Below are 14,888 nucleotides of genomic sequence, written 5' to 3' on the forward strand. Positions count from 1 at the left end.
AAAAAAAAAAAAATTGACAGGTGAGGGCGGTACCTGTGCTAGTCACTGTCCTGTACCATTTCTGCCTCGGAACCCCAGAGTGAGAGGCGTGGAGGCCAGTCCTTAAGACTTGCCTTGCTGACCGGCTAGCTAGCCAGGAGACTTTCTGCCAGACCTTCACGTCTACTGCTGCTGCTGCTGCTGCTAGTAACTAACACTTACTAGACACTTACTAGATACATATTAGCTTATTCAGTCTTCAGTCCTATGATGGAGGCTGTACGCATTCCCATCTTACAGATGAGCAAATAGAAGCTCAGAGAGAGTGAAGGACACAGACCCAGGCAAATCCCTGCCCCGCCCCCCACCAACTTCGGTTTTCCCCTCTGTACAATGAATGATGCAGCAGGCCAGATACTCCCTAAACACACTTCCAGCTCTAAAAAGTCTCTGAAATAGGTCAGGCGCGGTGGTTCGCACCTGTAATCCCAGCACTTTGGAAGGCCGAGGCCGGCAGATCACTTGAGGTCAGGAGTTCAAGACCAACGTAGCCAACATGGCAAAACCCTGTCTCCACTAAAAAATACAAAAATTAGCCAATTATGGTGGCACGTGCTTGTGGTCCCAGCTGCTTGGGAAGCTGAGGCAGGAGAGTTGTTTGAACCCAGGAGGCAGAAGTTGCAGTGAGCCGAGGCGGTGCCACTGCACTCCAGCCTGGGCAACAGAGCAAAACTCTGTCTCAAAAAATAAAATAAAATAAAATAAAATAAATAAAATAAAATAGTCTCTGAAATAGAAAGGCTGGGAGGCACAGGCTTGAGTTCTTGCTTGTGACTTTAAACTAATCACATTCCCTCTCAGTGCCTTGGTTTTCTTATCTGTAAAACAGGCAGGAGGAAGAGCTAAGTACCAGCCCCCTTAGGCTCTACATTCTGAGTTCTTGGGCAGATGGTTTCTAAACAGAGATTGTGTGCGGCGTGTGTTTATGGGGGTTACATGTGTGTGCCGCCCTCGAGCCCCTTCCACCCACTCCCAGAACTATGTTTCTCCGGGAAATCTGCAGATAAACAGCGACTTCGAGGATCTCTTGGTGTCTTCTCTAAATTCCATTGGTTGTCTTTGCTTTTCTCTGACTTTGCTGCCCATTCTAGAAGCTTCTGCCCAGTGGGCACTGGTTCCCCTGACCCTGCCTCTTTGGCAGTGAAGAGGGCTTGGGAGAAGGGAGTGGCTGGGGGCTGCGGAATGTGGAGAGAGGGCTTTTGCTACTGGGCTTTGGTTGGAGGATGTGGACCCACAATGTCCTCCCTCCCCCACAGTGCCCCTTCCAGCCCCGAGAGAGCTGCATTGTGGAACGTGGAATGTGTTCCTGGTATAGACTCCAGGGCCAGATCACCTGGGTGCAAATTCCAGCTCAGTCACTTGAGAGTTCTGTGACCTTAGGCAAGGTGCTTAACTTTCTCAGCCTCAGTTTCCTGTCTGAAATGGAGATTTGAAAACCTGTCGGGGCCGGGCGCGGTGGCTGACGCCTGTAATTCCAGCACTTTGAAAAGCTGAGGCAGGCGGATCATGAGGTCAGGAGATTGAGACCATCCTGGCTAACAAGGTGAAACCCTGTCTGTACTAAAAATACGAAAGATTAGCAAAGCGTGGTGGTGGGTGCCTGTAGTCCCAGCTACTCAGGAGGCTGAGGCAGGAGAATGGTGTGAAGCCGGGAGGTGGAGGTTGCAGTGAGCCGAGATTGCACCACTGCACTCCAGCCTGGGCAACAGAGCGAGACTCCATCTCAAAAAATAAATAAATAAATAAAATAAAAAAGCCTGTGGAACTTGTTTATTTTGAGGTTTATCTTACATTCAAGATACATGAGAGGTCACAGATGTCACTTAAACAGACACAAATCATAAGTGGACAGCTCAATGAAAATGTATGGATGGATACACCTGTGAAAATGCCAGCCAGATCAGGAATTGGAACACTTTCAGCACCCCCAGAAGGCTCCCTGGTTCCCCCAAAGACATTGGCCTTCCAAAGGCAACAGCTATTCTGTCTCCTGTCACCACAGTCAGTTTGGCCTGTGTTTGGACTTCGTGCAAATGGACGCAGACAGCTGTGCACCCTTGCATCTGGTGATTTTTCATTCAGTGTCACGTCTGTAGCATCCAGCCTTGTTGCGTGTACCCACGGAGGATTGCCGTTTTCCTTGCCGTGTGGTGTTCCGTTGTGCAGACGAGCCTTAATTCATTTACCCGTTTTTCTGTGGATGGACCTGTGGGCTGTTTCTGATTTACAAATAAGACTGCTGTAAACATTCTTAGGATATCTGTTGGCGGCCGTCAGCCCTCATTTCTCCCTGGATCGAGCCACGGGAGTGGGTTGCAAGAGGGGCATATATTTAGCGTCGGAAGGTACAGCCAAACATTTCCCCACAGTAGCTGGGAGAGTTTACACGCCCGCCCGCGTGTAAACCTCGCCAAACTCGGTATGGTCATTTTAAAAACATTCCCGTTTCGGTGGGCGTGTAGTGCACTCACTGTGGTTTTAATTTGTATTGCTCTGATGATTCATGATGTTGAGCACCTTTTCTTATGTTTATTGGCCATTTGGTAAATCTTTGCCTGTAGGAGGTGGAATGAACTCAGAGGTCGGTGCTCCTCACAGAGTGAAGAAGGTGGGGCACGGGGCCGGGGTGGGGGGCCTCTCCCCAGGACAGTCTTGGGCACATCATCCCCGTGGAACTCTGGGGACAGGGATACAAGCAACCAACCCAAGGTGGGAGCACTTCCACAGCCCTTGTTTTACTCCAGGGGAAGCTGAAGCTCAGAGAGGCTGAAGGATCTGCCCACAGCCACAGAGGCTGAGTCAAGACCAAGCCAGGATTTCTCACTGAAGTGGGCTATGGGTGGGGGACCTCCATCTGCTGAGGATTTTGGCTGGGGCCTAGAAGGCGTGTGGGCAGGCAGGACCTCAGCAGAACTCCCAGCTGGGCTTCTGGAAGCAGCAGCCTGACAGGAGGGACTTTTGAAGGGAGGAGCAAGGGGCCTGGGGCCAGAGGGGTCTTTAGACAGGGTCTGGGGTCTCGAACCTGGGAGGTACATGGCCAACCCCATCCGTGCTCCCTCTTCCTCATCCTCCTCCCCGTTCGTCTTCTTTTCTTCAGCTTCAAAGTGTCATTAGGAGACCAGGATGATCAAAACCACCCTGTCCTTTGCCCACCACTCACCTGCTCCCCGCCTGGGTGGGAGGAGGTGGAGTCACCTGCTGGGCCTGTCCCTGGAGAGGAAGGCAGGGTGACAGCATGGGGTTTCTCTGAGAAGGCTTCCTGACCCCAAACTTCCACCCTGGCAAGACCTGGTGGCCTGGTCATCCCAGAACAGCCTCTGCCTCACCGCCAGCTGGGAGCACCGCCACCGGCGGAACCATGGGGCCATATTTGCCTTTGGGGCCACAGCACCTGGCACTTGGCAAGAGGCAGCAGGGGTGAGCTCACCCTCTGCACCAGGCCTGTCAAGGACCTTACAATTGAATCCCACAAGAACTATGGGACTATTACTGTCTCTGTTTTACAGATGAGGAAACTGAGGCTGAGAAAAGTTCAGAAGCTTGCCCAGCTCACTCAGCTGGCATTTCCACCCAGGCAGTCTGGCTCCAGGGCCTGCACCATGATGCACTATGCTCTCCTGCCTCTCAACAATAGCAAAGGATAATAGTAATGGTGACAACCACATACTGCCTCTTATGGTTGGCCACACTTCATATCTGTTCTTTCATTTTATCATTATTTATATCCCCAGATGTAGTACTATTATTACACCCATTTTACAGATAAGATAACTGAGGGCCAGAGGAGTTAAGCAACTTGCCCAAGGCCACAGATCTAGTAAGCGAAGAGCTGAAAATGATGCTGGCCTGTCTAACGTGAGAGTTCATGTCCACAACCACGACGGACGCCATGTTGCTGCAGCACACATGGATGGATGGATGGATGATGGATGGATGGATGATGGATGGATGGATGATGGATGATGGATGGATGATGGATGGATGGATGGATGGATGATGGATGGATGGATGATGGATGGATGGATGGATGATGGATGGATGGATGGATGAGTGCTCTGCAGCCCTGCCAGAGAAACTCTCAAGGCCCTCTTCTCTCTATATAGAGCATCTCAGTTCAGGCATCAGGGAAGCTGCCATCTGGAGGGTGAGCAGGCACTGGGCAGAGGAGGGGTGGGGGCGGGAGGAATGTTCTTGGAGAAGGAACAGCATGTGTGGAGGCCTTAGGGTGAGAAGGAGTTTGGGGCAGTTGAGCAGCAGAGGACTTTCAGTGGGTGTGACCTAGGTCCTGTCTGGGTGAGGGCTGAAGCCAGGAGGACAGGGACTTTATTGGCAGGGAGAGGGGGCTGTGGAAGGATTTTAAGCAGGAGAGCAACGTGGCTGGATTTGCCTCTGGCTGCTGTGTGGAGGGTGGGAGTGGAAGCTGTGACCCAGTCCAGCGGACAGTAGCCAGGACTAGGGAGAAGCCTAGGAGCTGAGTGAAGCTCTGGGTGAGACGCAGGGTTAGATTCAATCATGAGAGACACCACTTTATGAAGCTCTGGGTAAGATGCAGGGTTAGATTCAACCAGGAGAGATGCCACTTTAGGATTGTTTTCTTGTTTTTAAAAGAAAATCATTGTCAAGTGTTTCAGATGGGCAACAAGATATAAATACTACTACCCAGGTCCCTGCCCAGGCTCAAGAACCAAACATTTCCAATCATCTGATCCCCATCCAGAGCCTCCCCAGTGCCAGCCACAATCACACACCCCCAAATGGCCACCACGGTCCTGAATGAGTGTTGACCACTCCCACGCATTTCTCATGCGTTTAGCACCTAGTCATGTGCCTTTTAACCACACAGCACATCGAGTTGAATGTTTTACAACTTTATATCGGTGATATCCAGCTGCTCTGTAACTTGCCTTTTCTCTCAATATAATTATGCAACAAAAACATTTCGGGCTGGAGATGGAGAAAGGTGAAGCCCTTCAAGAACTCTTTAAAGAATGTTAGTCACTGCCGGGCGTGGTGGCTCATGCTTGTAATCCCAGCGCTTTGGGAGGCCAAGGCAGGCAGATCACCTGAGGTCAGGAGTTTGAGACCAGCCTGGCAAACATGGCGAAATCCTGTCTCTACTAAAAATACAAAAATTAGCCAGGCGTGGTGGCAGGCATTTATAATCCCCTCTATTCTGGAGGCTGAGGCAGGAGAATCACTTGAACCTGGGGGGTGGAGGTTGCAGTGAGCCAAGATCACACCACTTCACTCCAGCCTGGCAAAAGAAACTGCGTCACACACACAAAAAAATTGTTAGTCGTGACATTAATAGTAGACACGCCTGTGATGCTTCCTATGCCTACTGCACACTAAGCGCTTTCTATCTATGGACTTGGTCAATCCTCACCACAATGCTATGAGATTTATTATTTTACCCTTTGGGGCCAATGGGGAAACTGAGGCACGGCACCCTTACATAACAAGGCCACTCCACTGATGGAGCCCAGGTGTGAGCCCCAGCAGGACTCAGAACTCAGGGGATGGTTGGATGGGGGAGGTGAGGGGCCATGGTCCACACTGCTCCCCTTGAAGGCTGCTCACTTTCCACCTGGTCCTGCTGCCCCTGCAATCTGCCCCTGGAGAGGAAGGTGGGGTGGCAGGATGGGGTTTCTCTGAGAAAGTTTGTTGACCCCAAACTCCCGCCCTGGCAAAACCTGGTGGCCTGGCCATCCCAGAATGGCCTCTGCCTCACCGCCAGCTGGGAGTACCACTGCCTGGGTGATCCTGGGCAGGGGCGGCTGTGCAGAGGGTGGGACTCTGACCCTCAACAGACCCAGACCAGCAGTGTAGGCCTGAGGAATGAGCACAGTCTGTGGGCTGTGCAGAGGATGGGACCCTGGCCCTGGAGTCCTGCACCTGCCTTCTGCTCCGTGCAGCAAGGGAAGAGACCCCGGGTAGGGTCAAGGTGGTGGGGCTGCCCTGCATCATCCCACCCTCAGCCACCCCACGGACCCTCCAATCAGTTTCATCAGTCTCCCTTTGCAAAGCTGCCCTGCGCCATGGTCTCACACAACCTTCTGGACCTTCTAGACTTCCCGTGGCCATTAGCACCTTTCTTGCTTTGCCTTTGAGTTAGGCAGGGCAACCTGCACTGTGCCCACTTGGCAGATCAAAAAACAGACCCAGACCATCAGTATGAGCCTGGGGAATGAGCAGAAATTTCAGGATCAGGAAGGCCAGGCTGGAGTGCTGGCTCTGCAGCATCACAGGTATGTGACCTTAGGCAGGCACCGAGCCTCAGTTCCCTCATCTCTAAGTGGGCCTCCCTACTTACCCAGGCTGTTGAGAGCAGCCTAGAACTGTTTGCACAGAGCTTCCCTAGTGCGGGGCCTGGCATGCAGTAGAGTGCTCGATGGAGACAGCTGCTGCCGTTAGCATTCTGATTGAGTGCTAATGAGCCCAGCACATTAGTGGCTGAGCTGGGCCTAGAACAAGGGGCTCTGGCTCTAGGCCCAGCGCACTTACGCCAAACCCCACCCTGCACTCCCAGCGGGACAGGCCATGGGTTCTCAGCCTCCACCTTCCTGCCCCAGCAGGAGCTGAGTGGGGGTGCTGGCGTCATTATTCCCTCCATCATCTTAGGTGAGGGGCCCACTTGGCATCAGGCCGGGAGCCCACGCGGCACAGCATTCGCCCACAGCAGATGGGAAGTGGGGGTGCGGGAGTCGTGTTCTTCTGATTCAGACACTGGGACAAGGAAGGACTCACACACGATCAAGCGAGCCCACCTCCTCCATGGCCTTCCTGGCCGCTGCAGAGCCAGTGGCTCTGACAAAAGAACAGCTTGAGCGCACACCCCCTCAGCCCGCACGTTTTCTCCTCCAAACGGCGTCTGTTTAAATAGCCTCGACACGCTGTTCTTGCTGGCAGGTCTTCCTCCCTCTGTTCTTCCTGGCAAGTCTTCCCCGCTCTCTCCCTTTGCTGGAGAGAGGAGATGCTGGCTCCAGGGATATCAGCTTGGCCCAGCCCCATTGCTATAGACAATTCAAAAGGACTCCTGCCTCGGTTTCCCATCTGTGAAATGGGGATAGGAAGAGTGCCAGCCTCAGCAAGTGGTCGCGAGGATTCATGAGTAAACACATGCCAAGTGCCAATGATGGGCCTGGTGCACAGCCTCATTCCATGCGTGCCCCTCTGGCCTCAAGCTTGGCACAGAGGGGGTGGGGAACTGAGGACAGAACAGCGCCTGGGACTGGGGAGACCCTGCCCCAGCCCTTCCAGCCCTGAGATGAAATGCATCCCGTGAGCTGATTGCCTCAGTCCAAGGCTTCCTGGAAGTCCAGCCATCTCGAATGCAGTGGGTGGCTGAACCTGTCACCCTGTGGGCCATCCAAGCTCACTTGAAGGCTCTGGAGGTAATGTGCGCCCCATCAGCTAATGTAGTCAAGCCCCACAGTTGGCATTATGTTTTTATAGTCCATGAGGACCTGTCACTTGTCCTCCCATCCTTCCATCTGTCCTGGGAATGGACAAGAGGAAGCCTGTTTCACCCCCCACACACTTTTTTTTGAGTCTCGCTCTGTTGCTCAGGCTGGTGTGCAGTGGCATGATCATAACTCACCGCAGCCTCAACCTCCCAGGCTTAAGCAATCCTCCTGCCTCAGCTACCCAAGTAGCTGGGGCTACAGGCATGCACCACCATGCCTGGCTAATCTTTGTATTTCTTGTAGAGATGAGGTTTCACCATGTTACCCAGGCTAGTCTCGAACTCCAGGGCTCAAGCGCCCATCTTGGCCTCCCAAAGTGCTGAAATTACACACATGAGCCACGTGCCCAGCCTGTTCCCATTTTAGAGGAAGGGAAACCAAGGCTTTGTGGTTAGTCTGCACCAGAGCCAGGGTTTGTAGGCACCTTGACAGAGGAGCCCTCGGGAAAGCAAAGATGAACGTAAGGGGGGAGTGCACTGTAAGGCTCCTATGCCCATCCCATGCCCACCTTCACCTGGCCTCCACCCCAGCCTGGTGGGCCAAGTAGGCATCTGCGTGGATAGGCGGCCGTGACCTCTTACACAAGAGGTGGGTAGGGGGGATAATGGTGGCCAGAGTCCCCCCTCTCCCGCTGCTTTCATGGGTCCCTTTCCAGAACCAGCCTGGATGACCTCAGTGACTTGTGTCATGGAGAGGTTGATCCTTAGCCCCTCCCCACTGCCAGCAGAAGAGGGGGGTTGCTGAGTGTGAGTGGCACCAGACCCCCTGCCCTATGAAGCAACCTCACCTTTCCCATGGGAGCCAAGGGACAAGTGGGACAGAGAAGGAATAGGGCTTCTGGAGAGGCTGCCTGGCAGATGCCAAGAGAGGCTGTGTGGTGAGTGATGCAGAGGGGGTGGACGAGCCAGACTGCTAGGCTCAGCTCCCAGCTCTGCTACTGCTCCTGGTGTGATCTTGGTTAACTCACCCCAGTTTTCCTGCCCCTGAAATGGGGATACTGTTAAGTGGATTCAGAGAGGGAATGTTTGCAAGGTGTCTGCTGGGGCTCAGCCGGCAACAACAGCATCCCGTTCAGTCTTCCCACCTACCCCACGCACCCAAAACCATGCCCTTGGCACCCACTGCGGGCCAGGCTCTAGGCACTTCCCTTACCTGCCATCGTTGAATGCTGACCAGCCCTGGAGGCTGAGCATTCCAAGTGCCCGTCTTATAGAAGGGGAAAAATGATCCCGGAGTGTTAGCCCGCCTGCCCCCACTCTCACGGGGAAGTGGCAGAGCCGAGGCTGGTTCCTGCAACTCCTCAAAGCCAGGTCATGTTGCTGTCCACACTGGCAGCTCCCAAGTCTCAGGCACTGAGTATGACAGTGGTCCTTTGCCCCCAGCACTCTGACACAGGGGGCGCACTTCTCCCCTTGTCCCATGGCTAGAAGACAATCTCACAGAAGTTAAGGAAGAGTATGCAGCTCAGAAGGAACACGCGGCCCTCAGTCACAGCAGCCGCCAGCAGTGTCCTGTCACCCAGCAAATGACTGAGAAGGCCATTGGCTGGGCCAGTGAGGCTGGGCGAGGGATTCTGTACTTGTCCCAAGCTGCAAGGCCATGCCCTCACAGCTTAGGAAACTGAGGAAAGGTGGGGTTCTTGGTTTTCTGTTTTGCCTCCAGCCACAACTTCAGCACCTGGGGCAGTGCCCAGCACAATGGAGCTGCCTTCTGAATGTTTGCTCAGTGACTGAATCACAGAATGCAATGGGTTCATGTCTGGGGCCTAAGCCTGGGAGCAAGGAACTGACTGAGCAAAAACTTCCCAGGCCCCTGGGAAGTTCACAAGCATCGGGCCTGGTAGCAGGAACCGTGGCGAGGGGGAAACCAGGAGGATGGTGGAGGATGGTGAAGGTTTAATTTAGCTCCTAGCAGCTCTTTGAATTATTAATCTCCTACTGACATTTCTGTGACATGTCTGTCACAGACTGTCCCCTCCAAGAGTCTGGACCCGTGGCCTCACCTGCCTTCCTCTGCCCCAGAAGGAACTTCTACCAGCATGAGAAGGGGAAGGAAACCCTCCCAGCTCCTGTCCCAGTTCTGCTGCCCATGGGGTCTTAAGATAGGACAGGCATGTGGTGGGAACTCTAAACACTTAGACCTCATCCTGAGCTGGATGGGGGATGTCAGAGCCTACCCTGGAACACTGTGCCCTAGACAGCAATTGCAATAAGTGGCTCTGTTTATTGATATTTAATCCTTAGTCCTCCCCACAACTCTCCAAATAGGTGCAGTTCTCTTTTGAGTAAACGAGTTCAGAGAAGTCAAGATATTTTCTCAGAGTCACATAGCAGATTGGTTCCCGAGCTGGTTTTGAACCCTGAGCTGTCCGACTCGAAAGTATGTGATTTTAACCACCTGCCACCCTGGTACGGTCAAGCCACCAGGGCCCTGCCTCACTCCCTGGGTGGGCCCAATGGCCACACAGAGCCTTTTGCCAAGGACCATTCTAGAGAAGCTTGCTGAGTAAGGGAATGAAACAGTCCGCCCCTTTACCAGCCCATCAGTGTCTAGCCTTGCTGCTACGAAAGACTAGGGTGGGGTGCTCAGCCCCGAGTGTACCCTGAAACCACCTGGGGGACCTTCACAGTACTCACGGCCAGGCCCCACACCCCCACCATGGGCTGAGCTGTCCTCAAGGGCCAGGGCCAGCTCTGACTGCTGCTCACTGTCATGCGCCAGCACCAGGAATAGAGCCTGCCAGGGACCCGGGATGCATCTGTTGCCTGCTGTTGGCATTGTCATTCCCATTTTGCATATTGGAGAAGCTGATGCTCCCCTGGGGTCACTGAGCAGGTGTGGTAGGCATCTGAGTGCTCCAAGCCTTTCCTTCCTCCCCTCAATTGACTTATCTTTCTCTGCCCTGTGAACAGCAGGAGCTTCCAGCCCGTGTGAACCTCTCAGCTGCCCCAGCCCCAGTCTCTGCTGTGCCCACCGGCCTGCACTCCAAGATGGACCAGCTGGAGGGGCAGCTGCTGGCCCAGGTGCTGGCCCTGGAGAAGGAGCGTGCGGCCCTCAGCCACAGCAGCCGCCGGCAGAGGCAGGAAGTGGAAAAGGAGTTGGACGTCCTGCAGGGTCGTGTGGCTGAGCTGGAGCATGGTGGGTCCTGGGTCCTGCAGAGGGCAATGGAGGGGTCCTCAGGGTGACAGAGCCACTCAAAAAATATATCCATGCTCCCCAGAGGCTAACACGGACAGACGGGAGGGTGGGGAGAAGGCTGTGGAACACACAATGGAGAGAATCATTGGGGGATATTATTATCATTATCGACATTATTAACAGGTCTCATTTTCTGGCACTTACTGTGTCCTGGGAGGGGGTGAAGTACTTGATACATCAGCTGATTTAATCTTCACAGTTTTCACAGATGAGAAAACCGAAACTCAGAGAAGTCAAGTGATGTGCTCAAGGTCACACAGACAAAAGTAGTGGGTCTAGACCTCAAACAAGGTCTGACTCCACAGTCATACATTTAACCACCCACAAAATAGCAATTTCAAGGAATCGGTCAGGATTTTGTTTAACACCTGTGCCTGGCACTGCCAAGGGTCAGAGGAACATAGTGGGCAGGGTGCAGGTATGAGCATAAGGAAACCTGGCTCCTGGTTGCATATCTGTCTATGGCTTGCTCTGTGACCTCAGAAGTTCACTTCCTTCCCCAGGCCTCAGTTTTCCTCATCTGAAAAATGGGGGTTTAGGACTCATGAGCTCTCAAGGACCTTTCAGCTTTGCAGTCTTGTGAAGACCACCCTTAAGAGGCTTACAGACAAGCTGGGGAGAACAGGGGAAATGATGAGCAGTTAGCTGGGACCAGCTTACATGGGGAACAGGGGTTCAGGAGAAGAAAATACAGGGCCAGGCACAGTGGCTCATGCCTGTTATCCCGACACTTTGGGAGGCTGAGGTGGGTGGATCACCTGAGGTCAGGAGTTCAAGGCCAGCCTAGCCATCATGGCAAAACCCCATTTCTACTAAAAATACAAAAATTAGCTGGGTGTGGTGGTGCATGCCTGTAATCCCAGCTACTCAGGAGGCTGAGGCAAGATAATTGCTTGAGCCTGGGAGGTGGAGGTCTCAGTGAGCTGAGATTGCACCACTGCACTCCAGCCTGGGCAACAGAGGGAAATTGTCTCAAAAAAACAAAACAAAACAAAACAAAACAAAAAAAACACAAAAGAAAGAAAATCCAAGCTGCTTCCTGGAGGAGGCGGCCCTCAAGCTACTTCTTGAAAACAGAGGTGGGGAGCAAATTTCAGAATGGAGGGGCCATTGCAGGGACTCAGCTGCAGAGGAGGGACAGGTCTGGTGGCTCAGGGCCAGCATCCTGGCTGGGGCACAGGGACAGGAGAAGCAACCTCCAGCCCTCCTCAGCCCTGCCTCTGGTCTGTCTACCCCAAGTCTCCCAAGGGGTCAGGGGAGACAAGTTTAATTTGTTGAAGGTCACGTGGCTGGGAAGTGGGGGAGGCGAGATTTGGTCTCAGGACATCTGAGGTCCAGAACCCCTGCACTTTAATCATGCCCCTCAACACAGAGGTGGAGCAGAGAGGGCCCCGAAGGCACTGGGCATGCAGCAGGTGCCTGGGAGCTGTTAGCCTTCTTTCTGAAGTGTGCGCTGTCCACCCCACCCTTTTCGGTGTCCACCGACCTCCACCACATCTGCCTTGCCCACCCTCAGGGTCCTCAGCCTACAGTCCCCCAGACGCCTTCAAGATCAGCATCCCCATCCGTAACAACTACATGTACGCCCGCGTGCGGAAGGCGCTGCCCGAGCTCTACGCATTCACCGCCTGCATGTGGCTGCGGTCCAGGTCCAGCGGCACCGGCCAGGGCACCCCCTTCTCCTACTCGGTGCCTGGGCAGGCCAACGAGATTGTACTGCTAGAGACGGGCCATGAGCCCATGGAGCTGCTGATCAACGACAAGGTGGGCAGGGCTGGCGGGGAGGGCTGGTGGGGGGGACGGCGACCCTTCCAGGAGCTCCCACTCCACACTGGGCTCTTTCATTCTCCTGCTCATTCTCCTGCTCTGCATATTCAGCACACATTAAATGCCTACTGTGTGCCAGGCTGGGCTCTGGGAATATAAAGACAAGCCAGACATGGGGCTACCGGAAGAGAGGCTGTGTCTAATGGAGGCTCTAAGTGTTGTTCCATTTTACAGAGGAGGCAAGTGAAGCTCTTGGAGATCCAGTGACTTCCCCAGTGACCCAGCTATGGGACAGGGGTGAGGTGTCTGCCGCCAGGGCCCTGCTCATCCTCCTGGACTTAAAGAGAAGGGAGGTGGCTGGGCGCGGTGGCTCATGCCTGTAATCCCAGCACTTTGGGAGGCCGAGGCGGGCAGATCATGAGGTCAGGAGATCGAGACCATCCTGGCTAACACGGTGAAACCCCGTCTTTACTAAAAATACAAAAAAATTAGCTGGGTGTGGTGGTGGGTGCCTGTAGTCCCAGCTACTCGGGAGGCTGAGGCAGGAGAATGGCCAGAACCTGGGAGGCAGAGCTTGCAGTGAGCCGAGATCGCGCCACTGCACTCCAGCCTGGGTGACAGAGTGAGACTCTGTGTCAAAAAAACAAAAAGGGAGAGAGAGAGGGAAGGGAGGTGCACAGACCTACCTGGGGATGGAGGGAGGAAGGAAGTGCTCATGGCCTCCTTGTTCCTTCTACTTCCCTGGAGCCAGCCCCTCGGGCCCTCCCCGCTATGGAGAGTAGAAAGGTGTTGTGCTCAGGCTCTGGGGCCCAAATGCTGGTTTGAGTCTTGGTTCTGCATCTTCACCACTGTGTGACCTCAGACTAACCATCTACCTGCCCTGTGTCTCAGTTTTCTTATCTCTAAAGCAGGAATGATAAGAACTCTTGCCTCTTAGGGTTGTAGTGAGAAGTGGCTTAAATGCACGTAGAGGGCTTTGAGCAGAGCCCAGTGTTTAGCAGACATCAATAACTGTGAGCTATTTTTATTATACTGGGCACTGTGCTAATAAGCAGTTTACTCACATTATTACCCTTGATCTTCCCAACAGCACTGGGAAGTAGGTACCCTCATTATCGCCATTTTGCAGATGGAGAAACTGAGGCTCAGAGAGGGGAAATAATGCACCCTGGCCACACAGCTGCTGGGGTGTGATGTGATTCAGGGTCTTGGACTCCAGAAACCACCTCTTAACCCGTCCCCTGTTCTGCCCTTGGGCCACCCATCTTCCTCATGCCCAGGCCTCCCTCCCCGATGCCCCTCCTTCAGCCTGGCTGGGAGGCAGGACAAGGACAAGGCAGAGAGAATGATGTGGCAGGAGTACGGTGATTGAGGGGAGAGGAGGGGGAGTATCTTATCACTGTCATCCACTCCTAAAGCTCCTCCCCCACCTGCCACATTGCTTTGGGCCTTGCAGCCATGGTGGTCTATTGAGACCCCCTGGAAATGCAGATACCACATATCATACCCACCTGTGACCAGCACACGACACATAGAGCCACTAGGAGTGATTGACACCCATCAGAACCCAGCTCAGGAGAAGGTGCATTTCATGGCATTCTGGAGGGGGAGGAGGACGAGGGAGGAGATAAGTCCAGGGACCAGTGACTTTCCCTTGTGGCCCAATAAACCCTACGACCACCGGGGTGGCCGGATCACATCTAGATCCTGCTGCCTGGTGCCCTTCATCACCCCCTGGCTGCCGTCCTTGGCCTGGCCCAAGTTCAGCACTCAGTTCTCTTTAGAAGGAATTCAGCACCCTGGACAGGGCATCGCGCAGCCCTTTTCTGGGATACTCTGGAGTCCTTTTGAGAGCCAGCCTCACAGACTGCTCACTGTTCCCGTTTTATTCCAGCCTCTAAGCCTTTACTCCTACTGTGCCCACCACTTGGTTTGCCTAGCAATGGAGTGGTGGATCCATTGTCCTTCCCGACGGGTTTCGACGTGGCCTCTGTTCCCATATCCCCTCTACCTCTGGGCCTCGCAGCCTCTGTACCTCCCATGTGCTCTCCATTATTTTGTCTTATAGCATTGCCCCAAAGTCCTTCCATTCCTGAAGACTCAGCTCATTTAAGGCAACGACCAGCTCCACATCCCCAGTGTCCACAACAAGGCCAGGCACCACGTCAGCCTCAGAGAATGTTACATTAAATTGTGATTGCAGGCCGGGCTAGATGGCTTATGTCTGTAATCCCAGCACTCTGAGAAGCCAAGGCAGGTGGATCACCTGAGGTCAGGAGTTCAAGACCAGGCTGGCCAATATGGTGAAATCCCCTTTCTACTAAAAATACATTAAAAAAAAAAAAATTAGCTGGATGTGGTGGTGCATGCCTGTAATCCCAGCTACTCGGGAGGCTGAGGGAGGAGAATTGCTTGAAC

The 14,888-nt window shown here is 53.7% G+C and overlaps 1 protein-coding gene across 1 annotated transcript in view; it reads left to right on the forward strand.

Annotated features, from left to right (window-relative positions):
- NPTXR (neuronal pentraxin receptor) overlaps positions 1-14,888 on the forward strand; it is a 95,941-nt gene that overhangs the window by 78,088 nt on the left and 2,965 nt on the right. Inside the window, exons 7-8 of the mRNA XM_011979124.1 lie at positions 10,418-10,643; positions 12,220-12,467. Of these exons, the coding sequence (XP_011834514.1) occupies positions 10,418-10,643; positions 12,220-12,467 (474 nt within the window). The remainder of the gene's footprint in view (positions 1-10,417; positions 10,644-12,219; positions 12,468-14,888) is intronic.

The sequence above is a fragment of the Mandrillus leucophaeus genome, unplaced genomic scaffold (assembly GCF_000951045.1).
Source record: "Mandrillus leucophaeus isolate KB7577 unplaced genomic scaffold, Mleu.le_1.0 Scaffold2, whole genome shotgun sequence".
In the NCBI taxonomy this organism is placed as follows: domain Eukaryota; kingdom Metazoa; phylum Chordata; class Mammalia; order Primates; family Cercopithecidae; genus Mandrillus; species Mandrillus leucophaeus.